Raw genomic sequence first — 22,771 nt, 5'->3', positions numbered from 1 at the left:
GTTTAATCAGACGAAGAACCATTTGATGCTCAGAAAACTTAGTGCAGGATGGATCCCTCATTTGTTGACCATTGATCAAAAACATATTCGGGGTGAAATCGCCAAACAGCTATTCGTCGTAAGAGTGGCCAGGGACGTTTGAATGAGATTATTACAGGTGATGAAACATGGATTTACGTTTTTGAACCCGACTAATGAGAAAAATACAGCAGATTAGAAAACGAGCAGAGACCATAAATTGCATGACGTAGTCGGACTGTCAAGAGAGTTTTACACGAATTATTTTTTGACGCAAAAGGTCCGGTCATTCAAGTACTGGTGCCTAACCATGATCGTGTCATTGGATATTTGTATGCTTCTAAAGGGTTACCAAAGTTGTGGAACATTCCTGGACAAACCATCCGTGCATCGGTACCTAAGGTATCCACCTGATCCACGACAACACACAAATGCATACCCCCTACGAGACAGACTTCTCGAAAGAGTACAGCATCCAATCTTTCCCACATCCTCCATACAGTTTTGTTTTAGTTCCAAGCGAGTTTTGGCTGAATCCAGTTTTCAAAGATTCGACATGGGGCAGACAATTTAAAGCCGAGATGTGGTTTTAAGTCCAGTTTTCCAGTGTATGAGCAACATACGAAAACTTGAAATACATTTAATAATTAATCAGCACTGATCAGTAACAAACAGCATTAATGTACTGCGCACGAATATTCAGAACTTTTAAAGTATCCCTTGCATATTAGCCATCATAATACCATTCCTACTGATTCATACATTCATTTTATATAATGTCTTGGCATGATAGAAGAATGAGATACATGTATAACCCATTAGACAGTTCCAGCTGATTGTTTAATTATGAACTGTATTTAAATATGAGTTTGGGATATCACAATACCACGTTAGATGGTATGCTAAATGTAATATTATCTTTATACAACTGCACTGGAAATAGACAGGTGAAACTATTATAATTCCTTCTAGTCCAAAATGGATATCAAGCATAACCACCAGTTCTAAAATGAGCAAGGACTAAAATATTGCATAAATAAGGATTCGTTTGGAATGAGAGCTCAAAAAAAAATTGTGGCCCGAGTTTTAAGTTTCTGGCAGTGAAGGAAATTAGAAGTGAGGGTCTGATCTTGACGTTCTGACTACTGAAGGATGCCAGAAGTGGTGGTCTGAGCATAATGTTCAGAGGAGTAAAAGGTGTTAGAAGTGGAGGACTGAGAGTGAAGGGTGTTAAAGTGGAGGACTGAGAGTGATTAGAAGTGGAGGACAGAGAGTGATGGGTGTTAGAGGTGGAGGAATGAGAACGAAGGGTGTTAGAAGTGGAGGACTGAGAGTGATTAGAAGTGGAGGACAGAGAGTGATGGATGTTAGAAGTGGAAGAGAGAGTGAAGGATATTAGAAGTGGAGAACTGAGAGCGAAGGACGTTAGAAGTGGATGACAACGCGAAGGGTGTTCGAAGTGGCGGACTCAGAGTGAAGGGTGTTAGAAGTGGAGGACTGTTACAAATCGGAATCTGAGCTTCATGTTCCTGGTGGGGATATATGTTAGTGGTGGGGGTAAGCTTCACGTTTCTTGTTAGTGAAGGAAATTAAAAGCTTGATGGTTCATGTACTGAAGGATGTTAAAGGTGGGGATCGGAGCCTGATGTACCTGATACGTAAGAAAATTAACTGCTGGGCCTGAACTTGACGTTCCCAGTAGTGAAGTATGGTGTATATATATATATACTGTACATTACCATGTCGGTTGGACTAAAATAGTTCTAATTCCGTATAATTCATGTTAAAATTAAAATCATGAATATTTTCTTCTTCTCAGTTATTACTTGAACTTGTTATTTTTCTGTTTTGTATTTGCATTCGAGAAATACTCAGTGCGAGCCGAAATCACTTAAGGTAGTTACAAAAGCTTTTCACTGATAGTTGTCATCTTAATTACATTGATCTTAATTAATTTATGACACACGTGATCCCCTTCTGGATCGAGTGCATCTGAAAGGACTCTTTGTCGTTCTTATACCAGTGTGTGTGTCAAGAGACTGTAAGGTGTCATATATATGTGTTGCTTACCCCTTTTTCTGGCAGTCTGTAGAGTAGGAGAATGCACATCTCAGAATGACATCCAATGTGCAGAGACTTACAACCTGGAAGACCTCAAACGATTTACCAGACATGGCGACCGGATGAAGCTTTTGCTGAGCACAATAAAAGAAAACCCATTGGTAACATGGCATTATCTATAATGCCAAGTTTAGTTCATAGGTTGCTTCCCAGTCTATCAAATAATTACCAGCCCACATTATGTATTTTGCTCAACAAATAAAAGGTCAACACAAGACATCTTCGTTGATTTTTAATTAATAATAGCTATGATAATAAAGTGTTCAAGTTTGTATCAATCGACTGACAACTATTTGTCATTGTAAAATATTAACAAGAAAATTGGTGACGAAGAAATGAGTAGCTGTGTTGTAATGACGCCATAGGTAGTCATGTGCATAACCTGTCAATTGTGCTAGTTATAGGTCTGTGCGTGCGTGTATTTGTGTGTCTTGTTTTGAATATTGGAAGGGTAAATTTGATCTTGGCTTTTTATGGAAGCCATGATGATGCTACAGAAGCATTGTACAGTGAGCGCATACTTGTCAAATGTTCTGTAAACGCATTTCTATAAGGCCTTAGTAAAAGTTTTAAAACCGTTTTGATACATCATAAATACGCTTTTACACAGCTTACATGGATGTCACACCAGAAGCATTGCACATCTTACACACCTGTCACACCAGGAGAATTACTCAGCTTACATGTCACAATAGAAGCTTTACGGATGTCACACCAAACACATTTTATAGCATTAATCTTGAGCTTTCAAATCTTTTAATTTAAAAAAGTGTTAAAATCTAGAAATATACAATCTTGCTTAGTTTTCACGTTAGTAACACAATGGTTTACTTACCGGTTAAGAGGTTTGCGTATGTCCAAATTTATTTACCAACCCCATAAAGTAATGTGTCAAATGCATGCACACTTTTAACATACACACACAGAGACACACAGACACAGATATAAATAAATGCGAAGTCTTATCATCTTGGAGTGCAGTCCAGGGTCATCAGGAGGTCATATGTTGCCTTTCAAACGAGACACAAGATGGAGTGAAATGGAAGAACAATCGTGGACAGTGGAAGATAGCTAAACAGATTGATTTAGGATACTCTGTTATATATTCGACACATGTTAAAAAGAAGGCAAATTAAGATTTGTTCCAATTGTATGTTGTACGAGACAGTAATCGTTGAAAGACAATTGCAATACCCCTATGTGTTTATTAAGAGGCAATGGTGGTTTATTCAGATTTAATACATTATTTTCATAAAATAAGAAAAATGCAAAGATTTAAATGGTTTAAATACCCCCCCCCCCCCCAATTTTTTATATTTTTAAAAATCTTGAAATACAAACACGAATCGTTCTAGGGCATATAATGGTTTTCACGTTACTGAGTGCTACATTATTCATATTTCAAGCCGTGAACTAGTTTTTAGGCTGAGGCTGCCACGTCTATCGTCTTATCTTATTAGACTTATTTCATTATGAGCCGAATGGAAAGTCGGTGTGCCATTTATTTCTCACTCCATTTCGTCTCTCTGCACCAAATGAAAAAGAATAACCCGTAGCCATATTTAACTGCAGTCAGCATTGATCCTAACTGATGCATTATTTAAATATTTGTCCTCTACCTTTAGTTAAAGATGTACACAGCCTGATTACATTACAGGCCGACCACTCTGGAGCTATCCTAGTTTTATATTCCTTGCTATGCCATTGTCCAGATTTACAAGAAAACACGATATGCAGCCAGTTTTTACAATGAAGCATCCACTACGTGATTCATGCTCCCAACACAAATCCCTCGCTTTCTCTCTCGTCGTAAGTGCGATTTTATCATGCATGAAGCTCACACAAAGTTTAGAATTTGGTAATATAGGAAAACATCATTTGAATGCATTAGGTCTGGTAAATGAATTTCCAATTAAAGTAGTCTTATATCGGAAAATCTGGAGCTATCAAAGAATATAGCAATAAAAGAGTACACTGTCTCGTTTAGCAGATCATACAGTAAGTCAATATTGACCGTACAAAATAAAAGGTATTAAATTGTTGGGATTCGTGGCCATATTCCCGCGTTATAAATTACCATAATTATAATTTGTAAGTAAATTTTTAAGTAATCTTCTAAAATATGTTAACAATAAGAGAAACATCGTCATCAATCTTATATCTTATACAGATATCACGTACACCAGTGATAATATAATGAACAATAAATCAGATCTCTCTCTCTCTCTCTCTCTCTCTCTCTCTCTCTCTCTCTCTCTCTCTATATATATATATATATATATATATATATATATATATATATATATATATATATATATATATATATATATATATGTGTGTGTGTGTGTGTGTGTGTATAGTATTATTTATACAGTATGTCAAAAATCTATTTAGTCATGAGTTGTAAGCAAAACTCAACCTAACCCAGCAGATTTCGAAATGTAGCTCAGATTGACATTGTATTGTTGTAAGGTTGAGGCACAAACAGAGCAGCATACAATCATCTAGCTTTGTGATTCTAGCATGAAGAGAGTTTGGTAAGTAAACTTAAAAAACATAAATCAGTTAAGCGTGAAATATGGGTCATAGTCGCCTAATTTTGTGATCACGGTATCGTACTAATGAAACTGCATCTACTCGCCATGTTTCCTTGATCAAGGTATAATGGTGTTTACATGATGTGCCAAAGCAACTAAATAGTAATTAGCTATAAGCATATATTGAACCTAAGGCAGTAAAGAGTGAATTGTAGGTCGCAGTGACTTTCTTTTTGTTCTAAAAGTGTGGTCCTAACATAGAGATTCATATAATCATCCAGTCTGATGATTCTAGCAGAAACAAAGATTGAGAAAACTTGAAACACACAAGTTTACCAAAATCAGAGAAGCATAAAAGATAAGTCAGTGACCGATATTTGGACTGAGGGTGTAGCACTTGTTAAGATGCATCCCTTTACCAAAACTCGAAGAATAATAGTAAGTATACAGACTGTTAAAAATACAACCCGAGCTAAGTAAGAAACAAATTTAACCAAAAATGGGTAAGTAAGGCGTATATAGGTAGTTTTCCATACTATGGCTATACTCAAGGGTCTGCAATCAGATGGTGAAGTCGGAAATACATGTCGATTTTAAACCATCTGACCAAAATGTTTTTGTCCTATAAAACTATTCCTTGACAGTTATGAATAGTCTCCAGGGCATAATGTCACTTTAAACTGGTTATATATATATATATATATATATATATATATATATATATATATATATATATATATATATATATATATATATATATAGTAAAGTGTAAGAATCAAATATTCTTCGTAGAACTCCCATTCAGATATTCTAAGAGTAAAAGCACAAACCTTAGCAAAATATCAGCAAATCACCATTATGTAAATTTCAGAAGTATCAAGCTTTCTGAATTACCATTCCATAAGGATAACTAGTACCAGTGTATGCGTATTAACACTTTATATATATAGTACAGTGTAAGAATCAAATATTCTTCGTAGAACTTCCCTTCAGATATTCTAAGAGTAAAAGCACAAACCTTAGCAAAATATCAGCAAATCACCATTATGTAAATTTCAGAAGTATCAAGCTTTCTGAATTACCATTCCATAAGGATAACTAGTACCAGTGTATGCGTATTAACACTTTAAAATAATTTCAGACCATTTTTTCTTTCAAAATATTGTTAAAATTTTTGTCGATAAAGGTCTTTACCTACCAGCAAGATATCTGCGGCATCGTTGTACACATCTATGTATGGCTTAAGGATATCAAAGTGAAAAGCTGGAGTCAAAAGACGTCGAGATTGCGCCCATTTCTCTCCCTCTGCAATTAGGAGACCACGTCCAAGCCATGGGAGTCCAAACCGGTACACACCGTCAAAACCGGTCGGCTTAGGTTCTTTGAAATATATTGTATTAAAATCATCATATACGCATGTTTTGTTAGAATCTGATAAATATACGTTGCTAATTAGTAATTATATATATATATATATATATATATATATATATATATATATATATATATATATATATATATATACGGAATAAAGCCACATATTATGTCAACACTCGTAACAAACGCCATTTTATTTTCGTTTGTTCTTGGTGTTGACATCAGCAGTAAGCCTTTATTGCATTTCAGCACATGGGGAAGAAATCATTTTCATATAATGTGACAAGTGTGTTAAGCAAATATTAGGAAAAAATAGCATACTTTGAGCTGTCACATAGACTTGGGTCGAGATGTTAAATCACGTCAGCAGCGTGTTGTATTAAAGAGCCTGACATGGCAGTTTTAGTGAGGACCGTTCTCTGTGTCAGGTGATAAACTAACTGACACAATATACATAGCTCATATTGAAGAGACTCACACCAGTGGTATCGGGTACTACTCAAGTCTCAGTTGTTATTGATAAAATGTCTGGATGTCTTCAAATATAACGATCACGTACCTGCGCCGTTGTTATAATGATTGCGATTGCAAGTTTTTAAGCATAGTGGAAATGCAATGAAAGTCGTGCATGTTGAACAGCTTATTTAACACAAATCAAGCTGCATTTCTCTGAACGTATTTGACCTGGTTAACCTAAACCTTATGTTAATGGCTCCAGATGGTTGATGCGTATGTCAGTTTTGGTTTTTGCTAATCTGAAATACCCCCTCTCTATCATTTTAGATTGACAGTGCCTTCAATTACACATAAAGAATCCGAGCATACATGAAGCTTTGTTGGTGATGTTGTTTATATTCAGGCTCTTCTTCGAGTTCTCTCAACGTTCTACTTCAAGTTTTTGATACACGTACACAACAGCAAGAACTTGGTCCTTTGTGGCGTAGGCATTCTGATGCATGATGTTTTGGAGATCTGTATGATGATACATTTCGTGATGTTAAACTCCATCTGCCAGGTAACTAAAGCGTGAAGGTCTTTCTGTAGGAACAGTAGGAACAGGCCATTATTGTAGTTGCTGATTAACTAGTACACTGAGAAGTCACCAGCCAATAGGTAGACAGTTTGTATGTAAGTTGTCAGCATTGCTATTTGTGCAGATCAAGAGCAGAGTTGGACATGACCTGTACCGTGTGATAAACCAAAATATTACAGAAGCGTCTGCTGACGATTCACACTTCTGTTGAAAGTTTTGCCTTCATCCTTGCATCAATCCCTCATTCAGTGTTTTCTATGACTCCAAATTAAGACAGCTTGTGTGACAATCATTGGTGTGCAGCTTTGTCAAAGGCTTTTGAGAAAATTAGTAACGTTATATTGACTTGAGTGCTTTTCTTCAAGTTAATATTTTCATCTAAAATGAACCATGTTAATTCTTGGGATTTAATCTTTGAATGTGCATGGATATTTAACCAAGGCTCGTCCGGGGAATCATCTTTACAAGGGATGTAAAGAGTGTTCTCCATTGTAAAATCAATAGTGAATTTTTAAGCAACAGAATTGCTTAAATTCTACATATTTTCGAAATTTCTTAAACTTGCAATTTAACTCTGGGTCAAGAATATACTGTTCAAAGCTGTAATAAGAGGCATTTTGTTTGTTCCTTACTTTGTCGCGATACCATGAAATGTGTTCCTGCCTTCCTGGGAGAAGTTCAAATTTATGTTGTAATGTCTGTTTATATATGTGCTATCAGACGCACACACACACGCGCGCGCGCGCGCGCGTGTGCGTGTGTGTATGAACGAAAACCCTCAAGATCTAGATGACAAAACTGCAACCTGGCCCTGGCGCGCAAAGGTTGGCCAACTCTGGTCCAACACAACCAAAAGATATGACAAAAAGCCATACGACAGGACATGCGTTTATATACAAATAGTTATGTCACGTGAATGGGCAATATATGAAATATAAGCGTACACGGAGGAAATTGATTGAACCGTTTTGCCTCCATCTGAGCTTCGATTTCATATATTGTCCACCCACGTGACATACATTTTCGTGTATAGAGTACTATCTTATCATTTAGCTTTTTGTAGATTCTTCTGGTTGTGTTAGAACAGGGTTGTCCTACCTTTCCGCGTGACGGGCCAAGTTGCAAAGATAACGAATACGAGGGCATACGATAAGGCACGAGTTATGAAAGGTTCGCGGGCCAGACAGGAACCTAGTTAATGTTCATAACGAAAATGTCTAAAATAACATTGCTGTAATCCATTCCAAATGTTCTATTTTTTATGTCGCGGTGGATCTTTAAGAGATGGAATGTGACCGAACCTATTGTACAACCAAACGGCATAGCAGCCGCGGTGGCTCAATGGTTAGTATGCAAGACTCGTGTCCAAGCGACAAGTAGAAACCACGGTGGCTCATTGGTTAGTCTGCCACAATCGTGGCTAGGCCTTGAAGTGACATAACAGAGCAAATTTAAATTAATTCAGACTCGAAACTCATAAGAATCTTACAATATTGTTAAAACTTGATATTTAAGTAAAGTTAGTAACAATAAGATAATGCCCAAAATTACGAGTCTTACTTGATTCTAAGGTTAACTAAAGATCAACGTTTTAAAAATCAGATCATGAGTTCAGTTTTTGTGCTATGAATACTTTGTGTCAATTCGGCCAGGCTCGGACAGAGACTGACAAGTCATACATGCAATTTATCAATATAATTTAAATCTGGCTTGTATATAGGGAGACCGGTGACCAGATATAAAATATTAAAGTCATAGTTTTTAGTACGATTACAATTTTAAAGTCATAGTTTTTAGCACGATTACAATTTTGAAGGTAAGAGAGCTTCATGAAGGCGAAGCCAATTCCATCTTTCATGAAATTTCTTAACTTTTAGTAAACATTTAAACATAAATTTGACTTAACAAAAGTTTTGCAGAGGGGAAAAAGTTCAAACTGAGTAGCCGTTCGAAACTTATCTGTCAGTCATATTGATCACATATCAAACGCATGCCAATAACTTCCGCTCCAAAGCGTTAAGACTAACTAACAAATTTCATTTGCATTTGAACCACCTCTGTGAAAGAATGAGCGAGAAGTCGTGATTATGTTTTATGATCATGTAGCAGAAATATCCTAACTGGTCCGAATATATTGCGGCTTTTAAAAGAATTTTAAAAAATCGGGGAAACAAATGCATAATTTTTGTGCAAATTACTAAGCCGACACATAGCCGAGGCACGATTTGGTTTCTCAGAAATAGCCGAGGTGGTCCGAATATTGAGTGGGTACTCAGAGTGAGAAAGTTTTATAAAAGCCAGAGCAGAAGAGTTCGGATCGAATCATACCCAAACCAGGTAAGATCGAAGGCCGTGGTATCCATAGGCAATACCATTTACTACAATTGCCTCTGCACGATGTACCTTTTCATTTATCGATGTACTGTCCAATACTATTGTAATCAATGGAACACACTAGTTGTTTTGAGGACAACTCTTATGCTGTCAAGATTGTTTTACGACCAAAAACGCTGGATAAGAGTCCACTCCAAAACTTGGACAGCCTAATAAAACTCGAGATTAAAACCGTCGGCAAACATATATCGTTTCTGGCTACCATCTGGTAGCTTGAAGTAGGACACATTATAATACACAAGTCAGACGACCCAACGAATAGGTTCCAAAAATAGTAATGGTGTAAGCTATAAAATCTACATGTTAACATTTGACATTTTGCGATACAATTGAGTGAGAAAAGAAATCCTTTCTGAACCATAATTTTGTCTTACCTACCAGATGTTTTGAGAACAAGTCTAACGGTGTCAGGGTGGTTTACAGTCAATATGGGTCGAAAAGGTCCGACCCAAAACTTGAACATCTTTGGAAAACTCTTGCAAAAACTGTAGAATAACATCAAGCGCTCCTCGTTGTCCTCTGGAAGCTGTAAAGAGGACACGTTTTAAACGATTTCTTTTTGAAAATCCCTACTTTACATTTATTTTATTAACCTAAACTGATTGAATGACATTAAATAGTAGTTAACCCTTGTTCATCTCGAAATTTTTATTATTCCTTGAAATCCATCTTGTTCAAAAAGATTTAGAAAACCTTCCGCAAAATGATTCTGTAAGCAGACATATTCTTTCGCAGTTGTAGTAAATACATTACCGACAGTTATTAAGATTGGTATATCTTACTGTTATTAAGTTAAAACTGGTTTCTACTACTATTAACTACTCTTATTAATGTCACATTAGGTGTCAACTATTGGTGTCGTATACTACTTTCTACTCTTATTAAGTTCAGATTAGGTGTCTGCTATTGATGTCGACTACTATAGGTGTCTACTACTGATGTCACTTTTATTAAGTTCAGACTGGTGTTTACGACTACTGTCTACTCTGATTAGGCTCAGATTGGTTGCCATAGTGGCAAAGTTCTTGTTGTTTAATTTAATTCTGGATAAAAATTTCAATCAATCATACTCGAATCTGCTTTATGTTGTTGTTTTTATTTCATTAAACAAAGCATGTGTGTTCATTGCTTTATGTCGTTTTTATTTCATCAAATAAAGCAAAACAAAAGAAGAAGAAAAAACAAAAAACAAAAAAGCATGTGTGTTCATTGCTTTATCTCGTTGTTGTTTTTATTTTATCAAATAAATAAAGCAAAAAAAAAAAGCATGTATGCCATATCTCACAATTCTGCCAATTTCAAAGGAAGTAATTCTAAGACAATCAGATATTTTATTTAAAATAAAAGCACATATACCCACCATGTCGGCCAATTCTGCGCATAAAGTAATTCTGCGCAACGATGCATCATTTCTGTACACACTGGATCACGTGTTCTTTGGGGTAAAAAATCCATTTTGTATCAAGAAAGAACGGTCGTACTTTAATTAATAAAAGTTATATTGATAAAGCGTACAACAGCATCCCACATTTCGAGTCGAAATGCATATGAAAATGTGATTTCTAAATGTCAACATGAAGACCGACTCCATGACCGTTTTGAACATGTAACCCAGAAAATCCTATTTGCTATGTAACTTTTAGAATCGTACAAATACATTGTTTAAAAGCTGTAATGTATACCTTAAAAGAATTCTGCATTTTAACCCAAGTTTCCAATTTGGCACGTACAAAACTGATTGCTACCCAACGTGTCAACTTGCCGCTAGAACTTGATTCTCAAGAAATTAATTGGCTTATAGCACTGGACAACAAATTTTTACAAAAGTCATGTTACTGAAATAAAATTAGTCAATTCTTATCAATTTTTATGTGCTGAACACGAATATGACAGTCAAATTGCAAAATTGGCTCTAGTTTTTTTGTAATCTGCAAGAAATTAATGTTTACATAACGAAATGCATTCCAATAGTAAAAGGTCAACTGTAATAGCCTACCTATAAAAAATCAAGTCATTGACTACATCTTAGATTTCTTCGCCTGTCTCTTGTACAGCTGTTCGGGAGCATCTCTGAGGAGTGTCCAGCAGTAGTCAGCCAGCATTGTAGTGGACCATTTTCCCTGGTATCTTTGTTCCATTGTTGCGATATCTTGATGAAAACGTTCGCCGTGTTCATCACTAACAATACCACAGTTGCTAGGAAAGAAATCCAAATGGGAATGAAGGAAGTGAATCTTTAGAGACATATTGCAGCCAAGTTTCTTATACTTCATCAACATGTCTTCTACTAGTTCCTTATAGTTTTCTGCCCTAACATTTCCGAGGAAGTTTGTAGAAACTAGGCGAAAAGCATTCCATGCTTGTTTCGCGTCACCTTCCAGCAAGTTGTTGAACCGGTCATCTTTGAAAAGCTCTCGAATCTGAGGACCCACAAAAACTCCCTCTTTAATCTTTGCTTCGCTGAGTCGAGGGAATTTTTCATGCAGGTATCGGAATGCTGGCAAAGTCCGGTCAATGGCTTTCACGAAGTTCTTCATCAAACCTAGTTTGATGTGAAGGGGTGGTAGCAAGATTTTCTGAGCCTCAACCAGAGCTGGGTGTTGGATATTCTTCTCTCCAATGGCTACATTCTGCCTGTGAGTCCATTCCTTCCTCATGTAGTGCATTTCCCTTGCTCGGCTATCCCACTCGCATAAGAAACACATGTATTTTGTATATCCTTGCTGCAGTCCCATTAAAAGGGCAACTACCTTCAAATCACCACAGAGGTGCCAGCTGTACTTGTTATACTCAATGGAATTCAGTAGCTGCCTTAAGTTATCGTATGTCTCTTTCATGTGGACAGCATACGCTACTGGAATAGATGGAAGAATGTTTCCATTGTGCAAACGCACAGCCTTGAGACTCAGTTTCGAAGAGTCCACAAATAGTCTCCATTCTTGTGGGTCATGAGTGATTTTTAAAGCATTCATGAGGCCCTCAATATCGGAACAGAATATCAGATTACTTTCCTTTCTGAAGAAAGGCTCCAATTGCTGGTGGCGCTTTCGATATGCAGTAATTGTGACATCTTCTTCTAGAAGATTCCATTGTTGGAGTCTTGATCCTAGCAATTCTGCCTTGTTCTTTGATAAGTCCAAATCACGAATCAGGTCATTTAGTTCTTCCTGTGTTATTCTGTCTGGGGTTGATGATGCACCACAGTGAAAATCTGGATCACTGCATGCTGATGGACCAGGAGAAGAACAGGTCGACTCACCTTTGTCTTCGTCAGATGAATCAAGAGAATATTCTGCTGGAGGTTCTGGAATAGGAAGTCCCTCACCATGTGGAACTGGTCTCAGTGCAGACGGAATGTTTGGGTAGACTATTCTCGACTTCTTTCGCTTCGTTATTCCGCCGGAAAGAGGAGGAACCAAGCAGAAGTAACAGTCATTTAGGTGGTTGCTTGGCTCTCTCCACACCATTGGGACTGCAAACGGCATTGATGACCTTTTGCAATTCAACCACTGTGAAAGCTGTGTTGTACATGTAGCACAGCATATATGCGGAGCCCAAGGCTTGTCTTGGTCACCAACCTTGCATCCGAAGTAAAGATGATATGCCTTCTTCACTTGAGAATTGATACTTTTCTTCTGGTTGGCAAATGTCACTTCCCCACAAATATAGCAAAAATTGTCCGCGGTATTAACACACTTTCGAGGCATTACTGTTCTTTATTGTACGTAAATGGATAAAATAATAAGTTTTATGTAACAGTAGCTTGAACTGTCTCGCACAACGTCTAAAATATTTTAAATGCTGAACCTATCTGATTGGGCTTTATATAGTACACTGCTTACGTCAGCTTCAGCAGCCGCCTGGCATTAGTATAATAGGCCTACACATGTATAGTACACTGCGGACGTCAACTTACTTCAGCAGCCGCATGGCATTAGTATTGCATTGCATCAGAAAATGATGCAATCAACTGTGGATGATGTGAGCATGATGGTATTATGCAATGTTACATCATTATTCCGGATGTTGCTGCAGTCCTACTGGAGAAATTTACACAGTGAAACATAGAAAATGAGGTATATGAATATCTTCAAAACGAGAGCCAATACAAATTTTTCACGGTTATATTCGTGTTCGGCACACCAAAATACTACAGATTAGGGCCTTTTCAAGTCAGTAATGATTTCACTGTTGACCAGTGTAGTCTGTTTTTAAATTCTTTTATAATTTTTCCCCATAGACAAGACGTTGTAAACACATTACTCCCTATGCATTGTTATTCTTCTTCAACATAATAGCTTTTTATTTAAAAAAAATGTTGAACTTTACTAATTCTTTTACAAGATCGGCTTAGTTGGCTTAATATCGCTTGCCATTTATTGGCATTGTTACGTTGAATTTTGTAAAACTAGCTATAACCCTGACCTAATTACTCGACTGAACTACTGACAGAGACTGTCCAAAGTAATGGATTTCATTTAAAAGCCCGATGAATAAATATTACATCTTTTCAAAACTGTGCACAGAATAGGTCGACATATTGCGAGTCACGAAAACACGGGGGTGGTATCGCCTGTGTGTCCAAAATTAATATTAGTTTGAACAGAATATTCAGGCGACAATTGCCTCTTTTCAAATGGTAAGCATTGCGGTATTTTATTTTCGTCAATCGGTCGAACTCGGTATGCCTTTCGCTTCAGTATTAGTGACGTAAACCTGAGGTGCACATAATGCCTGACAGCATTTTATAAAACTCCAATTCTCACATGATTAATAAAATATAAGTGAAAATGCCTTTGAAGCACAGTCGGTTGTCCTCAGAGATTTTGCATTGCAAGGTGACATTTGTGGCATCATGATGTTTACTACACTAATGTAATAAGCAAAAAAAAAGTATGGTTTTATGATCCTAAATGTAACGGTAATCACGTGATCAATGTTCTTACCATATCACTAGAACCACATGCTAACATTCAAGGTCGCCGGGATACAATGCATCATTCTCTTAAAATTTGTTTTACTGACAAACCCACCCCACCCCGAATTAATGAGGTATACTGTATCTAGTTTTTCCGTTTTAACTTTTAACGGCGGATGCAGAAATATGCGGGGTGGGGGTACTGAAGAAAGTAGGCCAGGGATCTGTGGTACTGAGTTTCCGCTGTGGTCCAAATAGGCGAAGGCCACGAAAAATTCTGTATTTAAACGTATCTAAAGAATAGTTTTAACCATCTAACTGTACTCAATGAAACGTGTTTCACGACCCCTCCCCCTTAAGCATATCGTTTTTCGCTTTTTTCCCTTTGAAAATACAAAGGTCAAACTGGTGAATCTCATGATCCGCTACCCCCCCCCCCCCACATATGAAGAAAAACAAAATAAATGTTGATACATAAACTTATAATATTACGCTAATCAAGACTGTCAAAATGACTCTGGGCAATGTGCACAAGCGAACATATTTCATATATAACATTTGTTACATAAAAGCAGCGGAATAAGCAGGCATCCATGATTGTATCGTCAACGTGATTTCTTTTGCTACCCAATCAAAAACCCTTTGGTGCTTACTTTTAAATGATTTAGTCTTTAATGAGGATAATAATATATAAAGATAGCATTTTGTCAGGGAATTTAAAAAAACGTAATGAAATCTGCACACAAAAATTTTATTCCAAAGATTTTAAGCTTTATATTTTAAATATTAATCAATTGTTGACATTGAACTTGAATTGGAAATTCAGAACTACTGACCTAGCCCAGTGTTCAACGATGTTAACAGAGATCTGCTTCATTTCCAATGAAATATCCTATGCCTATTGCAATATCAAAGAAATAGAATGGCCTAATTCTGAAAAATTATGGCTGATCTGTCTGCTTACATATCTGGTTACGTGTATCACACAGACTCAACTACACGTCCCTTGGACAATCTTTACGAGGCTCTCACCCGCCTCGGTAGTCAATACCTTTCCAGAAAAGTAACAATCCGTGTTTCCTGCGAATAAGACTCATGTACTTCAAAGATATATTACACAATAAAACAAGTCTATAGTATGTTTACATAAAGCCAGTGTATCATTAGTTCTCATCAAATCGATATACAGTAATATGCCCATTGACGATTTACTCCCAACATTTCCATTTCATTTTTAATCATGAAAATGGTTGCGGGAAGTTGTTCAAGTTACCTATTTACATAGGTTATTAATTTGAAACCTTTTTTAATATTGTAGTAACGTATTTACACATTAAGCCAAAAATGAAAAAAGTCCAACTAATACTAGAAAAATCAAAATTACAGCATTGTCATGGAATTGTATAAATCCTTTTATTTATTAAATACATGTACTCGGGTTTCGTTCTTTTTGTGTACAACAATACCCGAGGATGATTTATGTATATTCTACAAAGATTTCGAAATAGCGAGTTCAGTTCATCTTATGCTGCACGTGCGAAGTACATTGAATGGGAAGAACCGAATACTTCCAGCGCACAGACGATGCATTGTGGCATCGTCTGTGTATAAATGCCTCACCGTAAGACTAAATTTTTAAATTACGAAACGTCTTGTCAGTGAGCGGTATACTTTAAGAACGTGCACATGTTCAGCTGTATAGGTATGTGAGTTATTAATTTCTTGTGTATAAGTTATAACTATTGTACTACCACGTTTATTTTTGTATATTTTTCAATATAGCTTTGGCTCACGTATTATCATGCAAATATTTTCATGTCCTGTTTGTGACTTAGCAAGAGATTTATATTAGCAATATATAAAGTTGCATTTTTAAGAAACGTTTAGTACCGTAGGATTCTTGTCGAGCACAAGTTCACTTCTTAACTTGTGCATTGTTTTTTAAGTATCGTGCTGACAATGTAACCTGTGTAGTTTACCGTATATGACGTCATTACGTTTTATCGTATATGCCCGTGTCATGCACAGTACACGGTGTTAGATGTATTTTCAGCTGAACAGAGTGATCGGAGTCGCAACTGTATAGCTGATCAGAGTGACCAGAGTGGTCGGAGTAGCAGATATATAGCTGACCAGATGGATCAGAATGATCAGGGTCATCGGAGTCGACAGGGTACCAGCTGCAGAGCTAACCATAGAAGCTGACCATAACAGCTGTGAAGCTGAACCATAGCAGCCGTAGAGCTGAGTAAACAGTGTTGATGGTCGAGTAGCAGGTGATTGGGCGTTGCCGACCCAGATTGGTGGGTGCTGATTGCTTGATTGACCAACCTGGAATACTGACTGCTTGATTGACCAGTGTGACTGGTAGTCAAGTATGCTGGTGACGGAGTGTGTAACTCCATACATGTAATCTTTAAGCCGTGGGCTAATCTTTGGGGTTTGTAATACCCAGTGTGGTTTTGGGACTGTATTTCGTACATATGTCCCTTTGTTTTCATCGTTTTCACTATCTGAGTGAACACATTTTTACTATATGAGTAAAATACTAGTTTTACTACCTGAGTAAAAAACACCATTCTTTCGTTGTGAAATCACTGAATCATTCACCCCTTGTCCTTGTACTGTATAAGGTCATGTATTTGTATTTTTGTTATTTAGTTCGTTAGGATTATGTTAACTGATCCAATTTTGGATATTATACACAAGTATTAATTCTATTTCTTTTCTCGTTCCAGTCATTCGTCATTAAACATTGTATTTGTATCACCATCAAAAGTGTTCTATTGTAGATCCAAATTCCCACCCGGTTATCTTGTTACAACATCTTCAGACTAGTCAGATGGCAGGCAGATAAACACGATTACCTTGTTACAAAAGATAAACAACCTAAACAATCAAGAAAAAGATAAACAACCTACCCCACTGATGTCACTTTATTACACCGATAACAAGCAGTGCTGTTTCCACCATAGGTCAAGCAAACAGCGACCAGTCTTTTTCATGCCTGAGAGATATTGCTAAAATTAGTTCTCCACGGTAGAAAAGATAATAACTACTGGAGAATAATTACCCAATATATTTTTTCCTCAAAGGTTTAAACCGAGACAACATTTTACAGAAGCAACAAAATATTCTTAGAAGAACAACAAAACACACAGGGGACAGGAATTGTAATCGTTAGGCTAGCAATTTTTACACTGATCACCACTGCAGCTGGCTCGATTTGAGAAGTACACATAATAACGGACAGCTGGTGGCGGTAACCAATTAGCTAATATTAAATAAGGTACCCAACTTTGGATAAAAATAAATAGTTAATGTAGATGCACACAAAATCTATATGTATTGAATATGTTCAGATAAATATTCACAGCAACTATATAGAACAAATAATGTTCAAATGAATGGATGAAATTACATTTCGAAACCTCACATGGGTGTATTTATAGCACTCGCACTTGATTCCGGGGTAAACTAATGTGTACACTCACCAATTAATTTGTGAGTGTACACAGTAGTTTACTGCGGAATCAAGTGCCTGTGATTTATAGTGAGTCTGACACGTGTAACATGGATGGTGCAGTTGCGCAGCAGGATATAAAAAATGTGTGATATATGGCTTTGAAATAATTAAAATACCTGAAGAACCTGTATGGTAAAGAGACGCACAAGACAACAATAAATTCTTCTACCCGTGAAACGTAATGGCTCTCACTAAATCAAAGTCCAAAGAAAATAATGAAGGATGGTACAGCAACAATGGAAATGTATAACATACTAGAATTCAAGGTGGACTTCGACTTATATTTCTAAAAGGCCGAACAAATTAAAATCCAATGAAATAAATATAAAAATTGTTGCTCTGGTTGTAACTTATTTGCTAATATTGCACAAACCTGATACAATCCTCAAATCACAATCTAACCCTTAGTTTATGACACATATAGCTTAGTTGGCACATATACTAAACCCTGCATCATAAAGAACTATCATAAATTAAACTGCAACCAATTCAACTTAAAGTCACTGCTGTAAATGTTACCACTGGGAGAGAAACTAACAATGCTTTCTAACACACTGAACTTTCATCTGACATATAAAGGGACTTAACACTAAAGTGGTGAACAAAATAGAAACGCAAACCGTTTGTATATGCGCTGAACTTGTATCAGACATTTAAATAGATTTGACATGAAAGTAGTGAATATAAACGGGACCACAACCGTTTTGTATACAGACTGTACATGTATCTGACATTTAGATAGATTTAACATTAAAGTAGTGCATTTAAAATAAATTAAAACCTTTTTATACACAATGTACTCTAATCTGACATTTAAATAACGTAGATATTGAAGTAGTGTATTTGAAAAAGCTCACAACATTATTATATGTGGTGTTACAAATAGTGAAAAAGCAAAGTTTACACTAGACTTGATTAGATAAGATAAAAATTCTTTATTTCAGCCTACATGGTCCATATATCTAAATAAAAATATAGATATTAAATAAAAACATTGTAAACATAAAATAACATATATATCATACGAACAAGTATATAGACACATCTACACAATTAACTGCGCCCTGCATTGTTTAGAATGAAATTAAATGACACATTTATAGAGTAATTTGTTCCATTGAAACAATGCCGATACTTCTTTGTGCTAACCCGATAGACATCAGGTTTGCAACCATCATGTGCATGATTTTCAGCAGTAGATGGCTTCCGAGAGACGAAACAACGTAACTTTGGCAGATCCTGATGGAAAAGCATCATCAATTTTTAAATTAGCATTATGAACTAGTCACGTGCACTGAAACTATATGTTGAGTCTTACTTCTAATTGTTCGTGCATACTTTCATTCCATCTGATGGAATCAGAAAGAAAAATAATGTGCATTGACATATACTCACTTTCTGGAAGAAAAGCAATCACAATCCAAATAACTGATAGTTTATTTTAGTCATGAACATACCGTTTATACAAGCATTAAACTATATATATATAATAATCCAGTAAGATTCCTTTTCCTTTTACTTGATACGCCGCCTTAGTACATTGAAACCAAGCGGTTTAAACCAAGAAGACTAGAAGAAAAAACCATTCACAAAAAAATTATCTTTCGCAGCCGATACATTTTCATTTAAATAATTCTCTAAATTTGCTTAATAGTCTATGACTACTATAACACTGAAATATCCTGGATATAATCTGCGCTTACATCAATTTACATAAAATAACATATGTCGTTATGACTCATCAATTTCAAGGTCAATACAAATGTTTACCAGTATCAGCAACAAGCAGAAATAAACTACTTGATACATAATATAGTTAAAAGGTTGAATTCTCATAGAATCAGCCATGTAAAGTTTCGCAAATATAACCGTTTTTATGTTTTATTTTTTGGTATTGTCTGTGTTTTGTATTTGCCTTTGAAAATGATTCGGTAAAGAGTCGAAAGCGCTCAGGCTAGCTATATACTAGTTTCGCACTGTACGTTGTCAGTTTATTGCATTTATCTTAATCAATCCCTTACACACGCGATCCCTTGCTAGATCCAGTGCACTTGAAAGGATTGTTATTATTCGCCATATGATTTGCATTCATATATATATATATATATATATATATATATATATATATATATATATATATATATATATATATATATATATATATATATATATATAGTTTCGAAGGGTGCGAGAAACAATATAAGACATTTATCCAGCACATACCCTGGTTTGTAACCCCTGAGCATGGGAACTTAACCCTAGATTGAAACATTTAAGATGTTAAGATCTCCATCCTAGAAAAAAAAAAAAAAATATATATATATATATATATATATATATATATATATATATATATATATATATATATATATATATATATATATATATATTATAATAATAATAATAAACTGACTACGAACAGTGCAAAACTAGTATCTAGCAAGCCTAAGCGCTTCCGACTCTTAATGAGTCTTTTTCAAAGGCAAATACAAACCATAGACAAGACAAACAAATAAAACAATCAAACCGTTGTCTTTATAAAACTTTACATGACTATCTAGGCTCAGGCTGACTAGATACTAGTTTTGCACTGTTCTTAGTCAGTTTAGTATATTTATCTTAAATAATCCCTGACAAACGTGATATCTTGCTGGATCCAGTGCACTTGAAAGGACTGTTATTCGCCATATGATTTGTATTCTTTCATTATATATATATATATATATATATATATATATATATATATATATATATATATATATATATATATATATATATATATATATTTCTTGAAAGATTTGCCCCTGGATCAGACCATACTCTTAGATGTATAGATTAGAACGTGGTGATAAGCAGTTTACACTGAATTTGAGTGTGTGTGTTTTAGATTTTCAATGTAGCTTTAAAAACATTTTAGTCATATCAATATGATGTCTGTAGTGTGACAGTTTATGGTGATGTCTAACACTGTGGCATCATGCCGCAGACATGTAGCATCATTTCCCACCCGTTCACAAATATCCTGGCACTAGGTCGACCAATCCTAACACTAACCTCCGAATGCTGAGCGCCAAGCGAGGCAACTGTAGGTACCATTTTTATAAGTCTTTGGTATGACTCAGGTTGGGTTCGAATCCGCGACCTCTCACACACTGAATTTGATGTTTACACAACCAATCATCCAGTAAAACATCTGTACCTATGACACTCCATCTGCTTCTTGGAGAAGATGTGGAATCAGAGTGCACTGATGTGTAATTTTGTACAAAAAACTTCCAAAAGTATTCTGCTTGCAAAGCTTACCTATTGGATGGATGATGTTTTGTAAACGTACACATTGTAACTAGTGAGTGTGTTGTACACATTGTAACTAGTGAGTGTGTTGTACACATTGGAACTGGAAGTGTGTGGTACACATTGGAACTAGTGAGTGTGTTGTACACATTGTAGCTAGTGAGTGTGTTGTACACATTGGAACTGGAAGTGTGTTGTACACATTGGAACTAGTGAGTGTGTTGTACACATTGGAACTGGAAGTGTGTGGTACACATTGGAACTAGTGTGTTGTGCACATTGGAACTAGTGAGTGTGTTGTACACAATGGAACTAGTGAGTGTGTTGTACACAATGGAACTAGTGAGTGTGTTGTACACACTGGAACTAGTGAGTGTGTTGTGCACATTGGAACTAGTGAGTGTGTTGTGCACATTGGAACTAGGGAGTGTGTTGTGCACATTGGAACTAGTGTGTTGTGCACATTGGAACTAGTGAGTGTGTTGTGCACATTGGAACTAGTGAGTGTGTTCTGCACATTGGAACTAGTGAGTGTGAGCAGCAGGGAGGGCGAACAGACCTAAGGATTCCGACAAAAAATAAACCCTCCAGAGAAATCTAATCCGGAGAAAGGCTCTATTTACCGAATAAAGGCTTCCTGAAAGAGTTACATCGCTATTGACCCTCAATCCGAAAATAAACCCTTAGTTCGAAGATCTAGCTGCAGAATAATATGTTCATGATTTTTTTTATTTATTGATTATGTTTTTGTCGACCAACCGGAGATAGACGCCCTCCCTGCTGCTGTCGTGTTTAAATGGATTTTAAGATTCTCAGATTGTTAATGGATATAATATTTTTATTAAAAATGGATATAATCTCGATTTCAAGATACAAAATGAAAATAAAATAATATGGATGTTGGAGAATCACTTAGTTCAAGAATAATGCGAGAGCGATTAAAAGCAATAGAAGAGTATCTACCAGTGCAAAAATCGGTTAAACAAAAAATACGAGCTATTCGAGATGCAAGGGAGGGATTTGCAGAAGCGACTCAGGAATTATTTAAACCAGTGACTGAAACCACGGAAAAGGTTCTTCTAGGTGATGTAAAGGATCTTGAGGTGAGAAAACACGGTATCCTCCCCGTGTTGAAAAAAAATTGAAGAACAAACTCGACCGCAACCTGCTGCTGCTGCAGCTGTTGTACCGGTAGCGGTTAGGGATAAAAAAATACAACGTCCTGTTCTATTTGCAAAAAGATTTACTGATCAAGGAATAGATGAATGGGGGATAGGAGAACCATTAAAAGATGCTGACGATGCATATAAATTTGGTCGAGCCGCAAGTGAAAAATTTTTATCTAGGAGGCCTTATTTACGTCCTGAGCATTTTGTTGAAACCCGAAAAGAATGGATAGGTTTATTATTCAAGGCGAAACAAAATATTAGCAAAATAGATGTAACTGATGAAAATTGTCTTGCGTATATTGAAGGATTTAGACGTAGAGAAAGTGAACAGAAGGAAGAGAAGGGATATCAAGAACAACAAGAAAGGGAACAGAAGGAACAACA

At 36.1% G+C, this 22,771-nt stretch overlaps 1 protein-coding gene across 2 annotated transcripts in view; it reads right to left on the bottom strand.

Moving 5' to 3' along the window:
* Positions 1-22,771, bottom strand: part of LOC149781827 (cytochrome P450 4F4-like) — a 65,298-nt gene that overhangs the window by 19,423 nt on the left and 23,104 nt on the right. For both annotated transcript variants that reach the window (XM_089936009.1, XM_089936008.1), the window contains exons 2-4: positions 9,859-10,006; positions 5,875-6,056; positions 2,089-2,213 (exon numbers count right to left, since the gene is read on the bottom strand). In XM_089936009.1, the coding sequence (XP_089792135.1) occupies positions 2,089-2,213; positions 5,875-6,056; positions 9,859-10,006 (455 nt within the window). The remainder of the gene's footprint in view (positions 1-2,088; positions 2,214-5,874; positions 6,057-9,858; positions 10,007-22,771) is intronic.

The sequence above is a fragment of the Sinohyriopsis cumingii genome, chromosome 15, assembly GCF_028554795.1.
Source record: "Sinohyriopsis cumingii isolate HCF-2022 chromosome 15, ASM2855479v2, whole genome shotgun sequence".
Lineage (NCBI taxonomy): Eukaryota > Metazoa > Mollusca > Bivalvia > Unionida > Unionidae > Sinohyriopsis > Sinohyriopsis cumingii.
The sequence above is the reverse complement of the archived record's forward strand: the minus strand, read 5'-3'. Positions and strand labels throughout refer to the sequence as shown.